The following is a 17119-nucleotide window of genomic DNA, read 5'->3' as shown; positions in this document are numbered from 1 at the left end:
ATAAAAGTACAGAAGCAAAATTCCTTTTCCAGATTTTATCCATTTTTGCCATTATTGACTTTTTCCCCATTTTTTCTTTTTTCTTTTTCCCTTTCCTTTGTTCTCATATTTTTATTTATCTTTTGTTTTTCCTCTTTTCTCTTTTTCATTTTTTTTTTCATTTTCCCGTTTTCCCTTTTTATCTATTTTATTTCACCTTTTTCTATCTTTTTCCTTTTCCTTTTCCCTGTTTGTTTTTACGTCTTCCCTTTTTTTTTATCCTTTTTCCATTTTTCTAATTCCCCCATTTACTTTTTTCATTATTCCCCCATTTACTTTTTTTAATTATTCTCCTTTGTCTATTTTCCTTCTTTGCCTTTCCCCTTGTTCCTGTTTTTACGCTTTTCCGTTAATTTTCCTTAATTTACTTTTTCCTTTTCACTCTTTTCCTTTTTCCACTTTTTCGTATTTCTCTTTTCACTTTTTTCTTCATCCTTTTTCCTTACTTTTCCCTTTATCCTTTACCCTTTTTTCCTTTATCCTTTATCCATTTTTTTGTTTATCCTTTTCCCTTTTATCCTTTTTGCTTTTTCATGTTCCCTTTTTCCTTTTTCTACTATTTCGTATATCCTTTTCCCCTTTGTCCTGACCCTTTCCACTTTTTCCCTTTACCATTTTTTCCTTTTTCTATTTTACCCCTTTTTCGACTTTACCCTTTTACCCTTTATGTTTACTTTTCCCCACTTTTTCTTATTTTCCTTTACCCCTTTTTCGACTTTACCCTTTTACCCTTTATGTTTACTTTTCCCCACTTTTTCTTATTTCCCTTTACCCCTTTTTCCCTTTTTCGATTTTTAACCCTATTTCCCTTTTTCGACTTCATACCCCTTAATCCTTCATCCTTACTTTTCCCACTTTTTCTTATGATCCTTTATCCCCTTTTTCGATTTTACCCCCTTTTTCCCCTTCACCCCTTTTTCGATTTTTCGCCTTTACCCCTTTTTCTATTTTTCGATTTTACCCCTTTTTCGACTTTATACCCCTTTTTCCCACATTATACCCCCCCCTTTTTTTTTTTAATACCCATTCATTGGGGGCAAGGCTTAGTCCGGCGCGCGGTGAATAGAACTGCGTTCGCCTTTTCTCTTTTAAGCCGCGGATTCGTTAAGGAAAGTGGGAGTTGAGAGGTTTTTTTGGGGGGGTTGGGGGGTGTAGGGGGTCCCGTGATTGTTTAGGGGGTTATGGAGAGGGAGGGAGGAGAAGGGAGGGGGGTGTTTGCTATAGGAAATATTTTGAAGAGGTTTTCGTTGCCGATGAAGAATTTGGCTCTGCTTTTTATTTTGAGGGAATGTGGAAATAGACGGGTTTAGGAGAGAGAGAGAGAGAGAGAGAGAGAGAGAGAGAGAGAGAGAGAGAGAGAGAGAATTTACACCCTCATTCCGAGAGGGACGGGAAAACCAACGGAGGGAACTCGTTGTTTGCAACATTGTTTTACGTTATTCACGGGCTGTTACCTCTTGGATGTTTCTCGAACACCGGATAAAATATTGTGTGAGAGAGAGAGAGAGAGAGAGAGAGAGAGAGAGAGAGAGAGAGAGAGAGAGAGAGAGGGGGGAGACTCTCTCTCTCTCTCTCCGCTGGACACCATTTTTTCTAAGCTGGGTTCTCTCATCCTACGACAGTTGAGAGAGAGAGAGAGAGAGAGAGAGAGAGAGAGAGAGAGCGTTCATATTTCGTACCATTGCAGTGTATACGAAGGTATTATTTAACATCTATTTAATCCCTGTTTTATTGAATTTCTCATGTGTTCTGACTTTCGGGTGTGTCATGTGTGAGAGAGAGAGAGAGAGAGAGTACAGGATTTGGATATCTGGCACCCAACAGCTTAAGCGATTCTTCTTGTAGATGCCACGTCAGATTTGAATCCGTGACAATTCCCTGTGGTTTGTGATGCCTTGAGAGAGAGAGAGAGAGAGAGAGAGAGAGAGAGAGAGAGAGAGAGAGAGAAAGCGCATCTTTTCTTCACTTGTCCTTTTTAATGATTTTTTTTTTTGGCTTATGTCCGCAGGCTTTAATTATTCTTTTGGAGCTTGTTTACCTGTTAGGTTTTTAAGACTAGATACATGAACATCTCTCTCTCTCTCTCTCTCTCTCTCTCTCTCTCTCTCTCTCTCTCTCTCTCTCTCTCTCTAATAGAAAAAAATGGATGACTATATTGTAGAATCACAAGGACTGGACTATTCTCCCTATCTGGAGACTTCAACTTTCCTTCGTAGACTGGAAAGAACGAATAGGAGATTGTGGAGTACTTATACATATAAAAAAGAGAGTAATAGTAGTGCAGAAGATAAGAGCAATTCGAAAAGCTATTAGATTATGCTACTAGAATACAACATTTCAACAAATAAATCACCTGCCAACAAGAAAGGAAAATACTTTAGACCTAGTATTTGTGAACGAGATGAATTATGAAATAAAGAAATAATAGTTTATAATGCGAGTATTTCAGACCATAATGTCATAGAATTAACAGTCCATTCCAAAGCAAGTGAAAACAGGGATAAGCAAGAAATGAAAAAGTGGGAAGGATATGGAAAATACAACTTCTACAGTAAAAATATAAAATGGTCAGAAATAAATTTGAAGAATTAAACAGATTGGGATAACATTTTCGTAAGTGATGACATAAAGGTAAATACGGAGATATTATATAAAATATTAGAGAAAATATGGTGATAAATATATACCGAGAAGAAAAGTAAACATCAGTCATGCATACCAAGAGACAGAAGGATCTTGTTCCAGAAAATCGAAAGTGGAAAAAAGGTCTTGCAAAAGAAAAAAAAAAAAATGCATGAAAGTTATAGAACTAAAAGTAAGATAGAAAATGCAGAACAAAGATTATACAATCAAAAGAACAAAATGAAAAACGGGACTTGGAAGAAAAAACCTACTTAAATATCAAGCAAAATCCCAAACTATTATACTCATATGCGAAGAGATGAATAAAGAAGAATAGAAATAGGCCCTCTAAAATTGAAGGGAGATTAACCGAATGAAAAAAAGGAAATTTGCAAACATATTGGCAGGGAATAACGATATCAAGAGAGAATTCACCCCTAGAATAGATAATGAAGATAATGATATAAAAGTAAGGGATGAAAATAGTGAATATTTAGCTGACATAGATTTAATGAGCGGATTATTGTCGCTATTAAATGAAATTAAAAATGGAGCTGCTGCAGGGCTGATGGAGTGCCTGCTATTTTGTTAAAGAAAGTAGTTCATTCTATCGCAAAGCCACTTGCAATATTATTAAGACAAAGTGTAGAATACAGGCAAGATTTATGATGAGCACAAATTAGCATATATTACCCCTACTTTCAAAAGTGGATCAAGACTAGAGGCAAGTAATTATAGGCTGTGAGTCTAACATACATATTATGAAAGTGTATGAAAGGGTAATGCAGAAAAATATTATGAAACATTTAATAAAAAATAATTTGTTTGAATAAAGGACAACATGGTTTCGTACCCGGAAAAAGTACACAAACCCAACTGTTAGTCCACCGTGAGAACATATAAAAAATATGAAAAAGCGGAAATGAAACAGATGTGGTTTATTTTAGACTTTGCAAAAGCTTTTGACAAAGTAGACCATAATATATTAGCGAAGAAAATTAGAAAACACAAAATATCGTGGATAAAGTAGGAAGATGGTTAAAAGAATTTTTACAACAGAAAACAGATAGTTATTGCAAACGACGAGAATCGGATGAAGCCAAGGTAATATCCGGTGTGCCGCAAGGTACGGTGTTAGCTGCAATACTGTTTGTTATTATGATTGAGGACACATAGACAGTAATGTTAAGGATTCGGTAGTGAGTAGTTTCGCAGATGACACAAGAATAAGTAGAGAAATTACTTGTGATGAAGATAGGAACGCTCTACAAAGAGACCTTAACAAAGTATATGATGGGCAGAGGTAAATAGGATGTATTTAACTCTGATAAATTTGAATCAATAAATTATGGAGACAGAGAAAGAAAGATATATGCATATAGGGGACCTAATAATGAGACAATCACAAATAAGGAAGCAGTTAAAGACCTTGGTGTGATGATGAATAGGAACATGTTATGCAATGATCAAATAGCAATTCTGTTGGCAAAATGTAAGCAAAAATGGGAATGTTTGTTACGGCACTTCAAAACAAGAAAAAGCTGAAACACATGATTATGCTTTATAAACATATGTTTCGTAGTCCACTTGAATATTGCAATATGATATGGTAGCCCACACTATAAAAGGATATTGCACAAATAGAGAGTGTACAAAGGTCCTTTACAGCTGGAATAGAAGAAGTTGAAAGACCTTGACTACTGGGAAAGACTACAATCCTTAAAATTATATAGTCTAGAAAGGAGAAGAGAACGCTACATGATAATTCAGTGCATGGAACAGATAGAAGGAATAGCTGAAAATATCATGGAACTAAAAATATCAGAAAGAGCAAAGCAGAGGTAGATTAATCATGCCCAAAACTATACCAGGAAAAATAAGGAAAAGCACACAGGACAGTAATCCACTAGCAAAGCACAGATAATAAGCAGCGTCTATTCAATGCGTTGCCAGCTCATCTGAGGAATATATCAGGAGTGAGCGTAGATGTGTTTAAGAATAAGCTCGACAATATCTAAACTGCATCCAGACCATCCAAGATTGGAAGATGCAATATACGGAAGATGTACTAGCAACTCTCTGGTAGCATTTAGAGGTGCCTCACACTGAGGGACCTGGGGCAACCCGAACAAGATGTAAGGTCTGTAAGGTCTCTCTCTCTCTCTCTCTCTCTCTCTCTCTCTCTCTCTCTCTCTCAAGTTTTTCCACTTATGAACTTTGACATCACATATTTAATAGAAAAAACAACCAAATGTTTCCCCTCATATGCTAACATGTTTAGAGTTTTAATTTATATTTTTAGAGCAATAGAGCTATGGTAACGGACATGGGTACAAATTTACCAGTTTTACCAAGGGTGTGTGTGTGTGTGTGTGTGTGTGTGTGTGTGTGTGTGTGTGTGTCATTAGCACACTCGTACACACTGCTCTCTACCGCCACAACCAACCAAAACTCACCCGTTACATCCGGCACGTACATCCATTAGGCCGATTCCCATGTGTAAAAGAGAGAGAGAGATTTCTACCAGTGAATCTTCTCACAACGTACAAAACCTCTATCAACATTGACGAACCGTATTAGTCTGTCTTATCGAAAAAAAAAAAGGCTTTAAAAAAACCCAGTTCCCTCCTCTCGCTCCTGCGAGGCATACTACACAAAGTCTTCACGTGTATGCCTTATATGTATGCTTTGTGTGCCTCGCATACTCCCAACAGTCATCGTCTCCCCCACTGGATAGCTAGTGTTCTGGGCATGGCCGGTTCATCTGTGGAAAGGATGCTTCTATAGACACTCTCCTTTCCACGCTATGTAGAGAATTAGTCTTACTTGGCTAAGCCTTTTGTTCTGTCTCGCCTCCTCTATTTATTTTCTTCTCCACTTTTCGTGCTCTCTCTCTCTCTCTCTCTCTCTCTCTCTCTCTCTCTCTCTCTCTCTCTCTCTCTCATGAAATTAAATCTTGTGTGTATAATGTGTTTACAAGTATCCGGTTCGTGCCTCTGCAAAAGTGGATTTCCATAATTATATTTACCTTTAAAAAATATAAAAAATAGCGTCATATTGCTGTTCCATTTTCCCCCCTGTTTAGGAGTGCAAATATTTCCGCTGTTTTTTTTTTATATTGACTCCTACTTTCATTTTTTTCTTGTCTATTATTTATTTCGGGTTTACCTCTTTTCGGTAATAATATCGTAAAATGTTCATTGGTAGTTTATATATATATATATATATAATATATATATATTATATTGAAATTATATGATATAATGTTTATAGATTGAAAAAAAAAAAAAAAAAAAAAAAAAAAAATAAAGAAAGAGTGCATTTAATGTGCGTATGTGTATGTGTATATGCATGTGTGACTGTACGTACTACATAACGCGTATAGATATATGGAAATAATGTGGAAACGATTAAACTGAGCCTATTCCATTTATTAACATCATATTTTTGAATTAGCTAACAAAAATGATGAAATAAGGAAAATAAACAAAGATCTCAAATTCCCGTCTCCTGTTAGATCAGGCAAAATAATTTTTTTAAAACAAGCAAAAGCATTATTAGACTTTTTGATAATTTATGATTTTAATGTGTCGTTATATTAAATACTTTAAAGTGATAGTAATCTGTGGTTTTTTTATCAAATTACTTAAATTATCTTTATTTTTTCATCCTTTCTAGATCATCATTCGTCCAACCGCTGATCTCTGCTCTTCTGTTTATCTCTTTTCAGGAGTTCGCCACCCTCACGAAGGAGCTGAACGGCGCTCGGGAACAATTATTGGAACGTGATGAGGAGATTACGGAGCTGAAGGCCGAGAGAAACAACACAAGGGTGAGTGATATTATTATACTTTTTATTTTATTATTAGCATTATTACAGCCACTTGTACTAAGTAATTTCTTTCATAATTGTTAGGCTTCAAGTTCCAACATTTTTTTTAGTAAGCGAGAGAGGATAAATTGTTAGTTAATTGAAAAAAACGAAAATAATCCTCGTGTAGGCCTAAGTACGAGAATTATAGCTTTGGATATGCAAAGTAAGTCCATTAAAAGAATTAAGAAAAAATTGATATGTTTTGATGTAATTAATTATTTTTTTATTTCTTCACCTCATATGACTTATGTTTTTATGGAGTAATGAGCCTTTACTATAAATTACGAGACGGTACTTACTGTCGCGAGGGGCCAGTAAGTGCGGTGAGTCTAAAGGTGGTGACTATAAAAAAAAATAGGGACTTTTGAAGTTGATTGGACATTGGTTTACATCCATTTAGCGATAGTGAGCCATCGTATTTAGAGAAGAAGACTCTCTCTCTCTCTCTCTCTCTCTCTCTCTCTCTCTCTCTCTCTCTCTCTCTCTCTCTCTCTCTCTCATATTTGTCCGCCTAATCCTTCTTTCTTGTTTTATTCTATTATCACATCTCTCTCTCTCTCTCTCTCTCTCTCTCTCTCTCTCTCTCTCTCTGTATTCAAACAGGTCCCTCAGTTTGTAACGAAATGCTCTTGCCGCAGCTCCAAGAGAGAGAGAGAGAGAGAGAGACCCATCACAATAAAAGCATCAAGAGAAACATCCCTTTTCGCTTGATGACTCTTCAGTAAATTGCTGGGTCCCATCGTGACCTGCTTAATGCAACAACAGGATTTAACTTCGCCTGTTTACCTCCCCCACCCCTTTCCCCCTTCCCCTCCACAGGGGTTGGGGATTTTGGGTGGCGGGCTTTTTCCACATTATTACTTTCTGTCAACAAATGGCATTATCCGGGTGGGAGGGGGTTACTTACGGGGGGATGTCAGCCGTACGACTTGAGAGAGAGAGAGTCTTAGGTGGATGAATATGAGAGAGAGAGAGAGAGAGAGTAAATAATATTATTCCTCTCGAATCGAGTTTTATTCTGCGTCGCGTTTTCCTCTACCAATCAAGGATTCTTCTTCTTCCTCGTCTTGGTTATTTCCATTCCGAGGATTTGATTTGTTGTTCAAAGGCTCCTGCGTATCGTGGGTTGTGCAAAAACCGTCAGGGATTAAATTCTAATATTGATTCTCTCTCTCTCTCTTTCTCAAGAATAAATATTTATTCACTAACATATGATGACATTGCTATTGCTGTGCTGCTCCCCTCCCCCCCCTCCTCCTCCTCCTCCTCCAGCGGCCATTGTGATAAAAAACCCCCCCCCCCCCCCCCCCCCCCCACCAACCCACCCACCCACCCGACGCCCATGACATATGATAATAGGTGCGTTCCGCCACTCACTCCCTCCCACCCCCCCCCAGTGGCGTTTGGTAATGGAGACGGGTGGCATTATAGGAATTCCGAATGGAAGCAGGATTGAAGATAATAATAATTAATAATAATAATAATAATAATAATAATAATAATAATAATAATAATAATAATGCAAGTGGCTTCCATCTTGTTGCAGATTTTTATAAAAAAAAAAATAATTTTTCTAATTATATTTTTTCGAGCACTTACATCTTTTGCATTATTAATTGTCTCTATTTTCAGTCGTCTGTTTATTTAATTATTCGTTTTCATCGGTATTGTCACTAATAGACTACTCCAGTCACTATTAGATGGATTACTGTTAGCACTAATACCTGCTCGATTTGATATGGTGTTATATAAGAGGGCTATGAATGTTGATAATCAATATATGTGTATATATATATATATACATATATATATATATATATATATATATATATATATATATATATATATATATATATACATATATATATATATATATATATATATAGAGAGAGAGAGAGAGAGAGAGAGAGAGATGAGAGAGAGAGAGAGAGGAGAGAGAGAGAGCAACACATTTAGAAAACTATTCTCAGATGTTGAGCTAAACCTAAGTGATTGGTGGTGAGTTATCTGGAGATACAATTACCTATAAAAAAAAACTTTTTTTTCCATCTGTCCATCCGCCTGTGGTGTTTTTGTATGGTAACACTGCGTCTCGGGCTTTAGATAGTTACATTCAGCTTACATTCAACGATTATAATAATATCCTATTTCGAGTATTAACGGTGTAATTCACATACAGTAAATTATTAAAACACTTTTCAGTTACAAATGTACACCCAGATATCCTTTTATTTACCTAAAACTTACACATTGCGTAACTATCTAAAGCCCGGGACGCAATGTTACCATACAAAAACACCACAGGCGGATGGACAGATGAAAAAAAACAGAGTATAGGTAGAATTATTTGATCAGCTCTTGTGCATGCATGGTGAAGATTGAAGATTCATTTTAAAGTTGCTTACCTCTCTCTCTCTCTCTCTCTCTCTCTCTCTCTCTCTCTCTCTCTCTCTCTCTCTCTCTCTCTCTCTCTCTCCACACACACACTTGCAGTTAAGTGAACGCCGAGTTGAAATGCAGAAAACGAATTCGCCTGAGATGATGCTGATGCTGTTCCACCTTTTAGAGTTAACGTTTTCCCTTTTCGATTCTTTGATCAACATTTCCCTTGGGAAATGACATAGGAGAGAGAGAGAGAGAGAGAGAGAGAGAGAGAGAGAGAGAGAGAGAGAGAGAGAGAGATTCAGGCAAGCAGGCACTTTTGAAAGAGAATCAGCAGGGAAAAGGCTGCCTGATTCTGCCGCTGACGTTTCTGTCACGTCTGGCAGTGCAGGTGTGGCCTGGTGGGTGGGTGAGCGTCTCTCTCTCTCTCTCTCTCTCTCTCTCTCTCTCTCTCTCTCTCTCTCTCTCTCTCTCTCTCTCTCTCTCCTTGTCCTAGTGGGCGTTGGGATGAGGGATGGTCGTCGTGGGCGGGATTAGAATTACGAGGCAATATGCAAATGGTTTCGAGTGAGTGGGAAACTTAGACTTGATGCGCTTATTAGTGTTTGCCTCTGCTTTTGCCTTGGCAAGGAACGCTTTGACCTCCAGCGGAAATGATGGTGACGATGATGATGATGGTACTGGTGGTTCGTGGTGGTGCTTGTTGAAAGTGGAGATGATTTATCTGGGTTTAGGAATGAAATATTTAATGGTTTTCTTGGGAATGCGTCTATAGGTGACACCTCTTCTCAGAGGGTTGGGTCTAAGGTGAAGCCTCTTCTCTTTAGGTTGGGTCTAAGGTGAGAATACGTGTAATAAACTTCCCCAGCTCTTCAGAGGCCATTCCATAGCTATATTTTACCCATTAATTTTTGCAGGGCTCTCTAAACTCTCGTTGATTGACCTCGGCCAAAATTCACCTTTGATAAAATCCTCTTCTAAGACAACTAAGACCTTTAAGCATGTGATTTAATTACTTCTCTTTGTGACCTGGTGACCTGTTAACCTTTCCACACTGCAGTGTCTCCGCAAAGTTCTCTTTTCATGTTCAAAATGAATAAACAACCGCATTTATCAACTGTAAAGTGAAATTTGAAAGGACTTGGCTAGAGGCAAGAGGTCTAGAGTTGTTGTTGTTCTAGAGCTCAAGACAAATAATGGGAGGAAGAAGTTTCAGCTAATATGACAATGTCTCCCATACTTTGTTCTTTACGTCTCTCTTTGTTTTAATACTTCAGTTGCTTTTCCCTATACTATACTCTTTTTCTCCTTTGTTATACTTAAGTTGAGTTTTGTCTGTATTCTTTTCCTTTTCTACTCACTTTCTCCGTTTTGTTATTCCCTCACTCTTTATATTTTCGTCTTCTTGAGATGGGGGAGAGCTGTACGCATGCGCGGAAACAGGAGGGAGGGGGGGGGGGGGGGCGCCGGGTGAGTTGAGGCTCTTCTTCTTAAGTAAGACTCGACTTCAGATGATAAGTGGGTTGAAGCACTTGGCGGCTGATCACGATAACAGGTGTACTTGGGACAGACATACAGACAAGAGAGAAAGAGAGACTCTCTCTCTCTCTCTCTCTCTCTCTCTCTCTCTCTTCTTTTAATGTTCAGAAGGGAATGTAAGGGATAATGAAGGTTATTACATATAACAGTACCTCTGTGACCATTGAGAAATAAGCCCATCCCCCCCCCTCCCCTTTTAACATTGGTGAAAACTGGAGTTCTGGAGTCTCTCTCCTCTCTCTCTCTCTCTCTCTCAATCTCTATCTCTCTCTCTCTCTCTCTCTCTCTGTATATATATATATAATATATATATATATATATATATATATATATATATATATATATATATATATATGTGTGTGTGTGTGTGTGTGTGTGTGTGTGTATGTAAATGTATTCATGTATTCAGCAGAGAGACAGACACATGTGTGTTTATAGCTCCTATGCATTTAGTTGTTTTTCTGAATCAACATAGAATACATTTTTGGCCCTGAAACCAATATTGATAACCAAAACTATTAGGCAGTTCATGGACAGATGTTGTTGTTCTTATCAAGAATGACGAACAAAGAATTATACAAGTTGTTTATTCCTGCAGTAGCGGTTGGAGGGACAAGAGGAAAGGCACCCATGAGATTTGGTTCAAATGAGTGTTGCGAGAGAGAGAGAGAGAGAGAGGAGAGAGAGAGAGAGAGAGAGAGAGAATATGTTCACCCAGATTTGTAAGGATTACCTTATTTCCCAACTTTTTTTATATGGTGCACAAACTGCAATTCACATCAGTTGGCCAACAACCAAGTACTTAATTAACTGCTTAGTCTGATAAAGGTGCATTGAATTTCTAATGAATGTGCCCATACCACCCCTTTTCTTGCCTGGTTTGGGAATCGAGCACAGGCACTCCTGTTGAGAGCCGAGTGCAACACGGAGATTACTTACCTGGAGACCGGTTCTGTCCAGGAGGAGATAAGGGAATGCCCCATTAACAGTAATTAGTACAAAAGCACGTCAACAGATCTCTGTTGAAATTTGTTTGAAGGTTTGCAACCATCAGAAAAAAATAATTGCGGGAAATTAAACGGACAATGTTTACATCAGATGCGCTCAGTGGCAAGAACAAAGCAACTTTGTCAGAGGCTAGAGAGAGAGAGAGAGCCAAGAACAATGGAGTGGGCATAAAAGTTCCATACATGACATTTACGGGAATACAATTGTAGGTCATTAATGTTTGGCTTCTTCAGGCATAAGCAATGTGGGTTTTAAGGTTACTTACCCAACCAATTTTCAAGAATATTCACCAGCTCATTTTTATTTCTTCCCCCATGTCATTTTGAATGCAAATATGTTAGTAAAAGAGAGGTAAAACTTATTTAATAAGGTTTCTGTCTTGATATGGCAGTACTTAAGATAATTACAGCTAATGACACCACTGATAGAAATAATGAAAGTATTGATACTGGTAATTGAATATGTACATGCAGGAAAGTTGCTAAAGATAACCTTGATATTCTTGTACTTAAGTATGGTGTTTATTTTAATTACTTTTTTGTGAGAATGTCCATCTGTTCGTCAGCAATACTATATAATTATTGCCTGGTGAATTTACTGGCAATCTTCGTATTGTGTTCAAATTTTGTGTAGTTTCTGCAGGCAGTCAGACACATATAGACCTTGGCCCAAAGTCACGTTGAACAAGTTTAATGTCGCAGATTTATTGGACACTTTTTCATCAGTTTTGCTCGTATATTATTTAGTCAATTTTGGTATGCTTCAGCTTTATCATACAGTTTAACCTTGATTTATTACTAGTGGGTCAAGGTTAATAACAGACATCTTAGGGAGCTTTTTGAAAACTCGTGGTTCTCGGAACAGTTTAGGCTAAAAAAACAAAAAAAGAGGCATGGCTGGGTATATCCAAGGTTTAGTTACAATAACCTATTAGCCCTCTTGTTTGCCGAAACTCAGGATTATGCTACAAAGGATTACAGACAGCATGGCCCGAATGGATGTTGTTGCAGATGACCTGCCTTAAACAGTTTAATAATGTACATATGGAAAATAGATGAGCACAGTGGAAAAGAAACGAAAAATTAAATTGGATTGGTAACCTGAAATGATGTGAGACAAATATACCAGTTTAGAAAGCAGCTCTGTATTCTTTTGAGTGTATCGGTGAATGCTCTTTTTATTATCAAATGTAGAAGAGGTCTCTCTGGAGAGCTCCCAGATTACAAAGTTTAAAAGTAGTAAAGGATTTTCAATGCCAAGCATAGGTTTGAAAAGATGGAAGCTGATAAGAATCACGTTGCAGTGAAAAGGTCTGGAGGCTGGAACTGAGAGGGAAGTAAGAAAGTGATGATAATCAGAATAAAGTTATTTCTGTCTGTAGGACATACTCTTTACTTTAGCAGCTGGTTCACAACACATTGTTTCATTTTGCTGGGGCTTGAAATGGCAGACGACATGCTAGAGATTGGGGGCTCATAGCATGCAAGATGTTTGCCTAGGAGAGTGATGACAAGTTCTTTATTTGAGAATTAACTCTTTTTATCCTTTGACACTCTAGCCTTAAAGGTTGATTTAATAAAAAGACTATTTTACCTCTTTAATGAGCAAGTCTCAACAATTTCATTCGTTTCAGTTGTTGTTGGAGCATCTGGAGTGTTTGGTGTCAAGGCACGAGCGCTCCCTAAGGATGACGGTGGTCAAACGTCAGGCAGCATCACAGTCAGGGGTGTCATCTGAGGTGGAAGTTTTGAAGGCTCTTAAATCGCTTTTTGAGCATCACAAAGCTCTGGATGAAAAGGTACCATTTGAACAGTCTCTTTCTCTGTTTAACTACAGTCCCTAAATTGAGTAGAAGTAAGTCTGATGTGCAATTTTAGCATGTGTTTAGGTGAATTAAGGAGATTAAGTATTACCTTTTGTCTGAATACTAAAGATGAAACCAGAAAGTTGGTATTTATTACAGTAAACTAATTTCACTGTTTAATTTTTTTTACATTTTATAAAAGACAACTTCTGTATTGGTTGAAAAGGAGTGTACTTTAACAAGTATACATTTTTGTAAGAAAAAAAAATTGATTTGTGTTTCCTAACATTAAGCTTATAATTTGAAGGTATAGAAATTTTCCATTCCTTATCTTTTACTCAAAGTATTTCTTGCCATGTGACAGGTACGGGAAAGATTACGGGTGTCTCTTGAACGTGTGGCTTCTCTTGAAGACGACCTTAACCACACCAGAGATGAGGTAAGAGCTAAAGAACTAATTGGACAAGGATTTTGTCTTTGCATACTGTTACTGAAATATTGATTGAAAGAATTTGATATATGGTAGATAGTTTCTTTTTCCAGTAATATATTCTGCTAAGGAACTGCATTAAATAGTTACAACCCACTGTAAATTCAGCTCTTGAAAAGTTGTTAATTCTCATGTAGCTGGCAAGTATAACAGTACACTGGATATTTTGAAATTATAGGAAGTACACTAGAATGGGTAGCGCAGAAGCCATTTCTGAAACTTAACATATTTTCTATTTAAAACATAAAAAATTTCCCAAGCAGTATTCTTGTCTGAATAAACATGGTAGCTATAATAGATTGGATGCCCATTGTCTTCAATTAGATTCCAACTAGTGATTTGTATTTAAAGTTTTCTTAAGTTGGCTGAATGTGAATGTGAGACAGTCATGTAGAGCAAACATTGTCGTAATTGAGTGCTCAATGCTAAAAGACAGAATTTTCTTTCATTATCAGTTGAACCAGTACAAGTTAGGCAAACTGCCTGGAGATGGTGCTGAGAGTGAGCGCATCAATGGCGAAGCAGAGTCTGGAGAGGGCGTGGGAGGCAACGGAAGTGGGGGCGGGTCAGGCGGTGGTTCTAACGCAGATGGGTCTTTACAGGTAGGCCTCATGTCCTCTTAATTTTGCCATATGATCCTTTGTTTTTGTTACCTTTCATTTCCATTGGAATGTGAGAATAATTAATGACTGTAGTTGGTTCTCATTTCAATATAATTTCAAAAGAGTTTGCAGATGCAAATGGATCTTAGAGTAATGGTGTCAGTGAGATCTATAGCGTGTGTGTGAGTGAGTGGCTTCCAACATTACACTTATTTCAGTGACAAGACGTATTTTGGTTAAATGTGTTCAGTACACTAGTGTGTTGTCCTTGAAAACATAAAACGATGCTTTATAAGACATCTGGATGGATTTAAACACCTACCACCTAAAGTTGTTTGTACGTAGTACTTTTGTGATTCCTCGTATGAAATGTGGTATGCTTCCATTCTGGCCATGGTTTCCAATTTAATCATCTGATGTGAGATATTTTTGTCCACCATTTTGTTGAAGGTCCTATAAAATTTTGTGTATACTATATCTTTTTTTAGATTTTATAGTTCTTATAATTATATCATTAGATTTATATTAGATGCATTTCGAAGTTACATACGTACCTTGTAATTAACCCAGACTAATACTGAATGCACATTCAGTCTGCATGTTATTTCATTTTCAAGAGTAATTAGAATAATAGTTTAATTGCGAAAATCTTACTACCTACATTTTCCTTTCTAAAAACTAATATAAAATCTGTTGTACATTATTTGTAAGAAAGTTACTGATGCAGGTCATACTGACATTGTTTTAATCAGAGAGAGCTTTCCAGGTGTTTTGAAAGTAGCCTAGAGATTAATATCTGAATAACAATTTAAGTAGTTGTGGAAAGACAATTGCGACGTCCAGAGATCAAGGACTCGCGCAAGTTTTTTGGAGCATCATGACTAGAATCATTCCAGTCCGAGGTTATGCTTATACAATGTGATTAGGGCTGAGTGTAATGTACTCTGTATAGGGTGGGGCTGCTACCACAGGCGGGGCCTCCGATTCGGACGGGGCCTCACACGGCAAGTTGGTCGACCTTCAGACTTCCCTCGACAAGCAGGTAAATCATCATCACCTCCCCTCAACCCCCCTCCTCCTCTCCTGTGGCACATCTGGCATCACCTGCTGCCTGAGCACTTCGGACAAGTTCCATTGTCCTTTGCTCCACCTCTGCTGACGGTTGCCCGCCCACCTGCCTCAACTTCTATGTGTGTCACATTCTCTATCTACCACACAATCCCTTTTGTTTGGTTTTTGTTCCTGTTTCACTGACCTTGTTGTGCCTCACTAATTGAATGCTAGTAACAAGGAATTGACATGTGACGAAATCACAAATTTTCAATTGGTTCGACATAGCAAAAATGGCCTGGTAAGGTAAACTAAGGTCAGCAGCCGTCAGCTAAGTTATATATACAGTATATGAGCTTTGCATATTTTAAACTATCATCTCACGGACTTGCTTGCTTTCTGAACTAGAATTACTGCTGCTATAGCTGCTGGTACTGCTGCTTCTTGCCACTGCAGGGGTTACTTGATGCAGTATTGCATTGCAACTTTTGTCCATGTGAAGTGTTGTTTCATATTAAGAGTTGGTTCTTTGAAGAAATGTAATTGGGACTTACTCTTCAGCTTTTTCCTTCATTTTTTTTTTCATCTCAGAGGATTAGTGAAAATGTATGGAAAAGTCATGGACATCATTTTGGTGGCTGGGTCTGTTATGTTATGGTGATAGAGTATGTAACTGATTTATCAATTAGCATATCATTAGCTTGAGATTGTTCAGTTTTACATACATTTTTTCATAGTGAAGATGATAATTATGTAATGTTTGATGCCTAATGGAAAATTTTTTATTTACCGCATACATACATAGATACATGCATACATGCATACTTACTGTTTGCATAATTTATTTTGGTTGCTGAAGGAAAATTGAGATAATAAAAATATGTGTGAACAGTGACAAGGTGAGGAGAAGACTTTTGAGTGAGTACAGAGTAAATGGAAGTTTCATATTAATGGGACAATGGTGTTAAGAGCTGTAGCTGGAGATGTATCTGATCATTGTAAGTTGAAGGAAGATAAGTGTGAGAAAATGGTGTGAAAATGTTTTTTGTAAGTACACTTTAGGGAGTTGGATAAGAGGAAGTGAAATGAGTGGAAAATGGGCAAGGGTTAATGACAATGAAGTTGAAGAAGCACATGAAGTGTGTGTGTGTGTGTGTGTAAAACTCCAGAATGGTGTCCAGAAGTGCGTGTATTGCTATATTGGAAGTACAGGGAGAAGTAAAAACATTTTCATGAAGACTAAGGAAATTTTGAAGCTTAGAGAAGGAATGATGGATTATTTGAGGTGCTGTTTAGAGATTGTTTGGTAGATTGCCTTCAGGAATGCAGGAGAATGGATGAAAAAGTCAGGTGGAATTTGAGAGAGAAAAAAAGAAGACACAATTTAAAAAAAGGGGGAAGATAGGCAAAGATTTTAGGGATGATATGATGATGTTCTACAAAGAAAAACATGCAGATGATGCATGTCAGGTTTCCATATATATATATATATATATATATAAATAAAGGTTTTTTTGCCACGAAGGAAAAAAATGAAAAAACGAGTTGGCCGAGTACTTTCGGTCCTATTCGGACCCTTTACTCAGTAAAGGGTCCGAATAGGACCGAAAGTACTCGGCCAACTCGTTTTTTCATTTTTTCCTTCGTGGCAAAAAAACCTTTATTTATACATAGCATCACGTTTTATATACTTCGTGATCAAGTTATTC

The 17119-nt window shown here is 37.4% G+C and overlaps 1 protein-coding gene across 1 annotated transcript in view; it reads left to right on the top strand.

Moving 5' to 3' along the window:
• LOC135223869 (liprin-alpha-1-like) overlaps positions 1–17119 on the top strand; it is a 294483-nt gene that overhangs the window by 118368 nt on the left and 158996 nt on the right. The window contains exons 2-6 of the mRNA XM_064262769.1: positions 6392–6493; positions 13098–13262; positions 13633–13707; positions 14214–14360; positions 15313–15402. Coding sequence (XP_064118839.1) covers positions 6392–6493; positions 13098–13262; positions 13633–13707; positions 14214–14360; positions 15313–15402 — 579 coding nt within the window. The remainder of the gene's footprint in view (positions 1–6391; positions 6494–13097; positions 13263–13632; positions 13708–14213; positions 14361–15312; positions 15403–17119) is intronic.

Source organism: Macrobrachium nipponense, chromosome 10, assembly GCF_015104395.2.
Source record: "Macrobrachium nipponense isolate FS-2020 chromosome 10, ASM1510439v2, whole genome shotgun sequence".
In the NCBI taxonomy this organism is placed as follows: domain Eukaryota; kingdom Metazoa; phylum Arthropoda; class Malacostraca; order Decapoda; family Palaemonidae; genus Macrobrachium; species Macrobrachium nipponense.
This window is presented reverse-complemented; position numbering and strand designations above follow the sequence as displayed.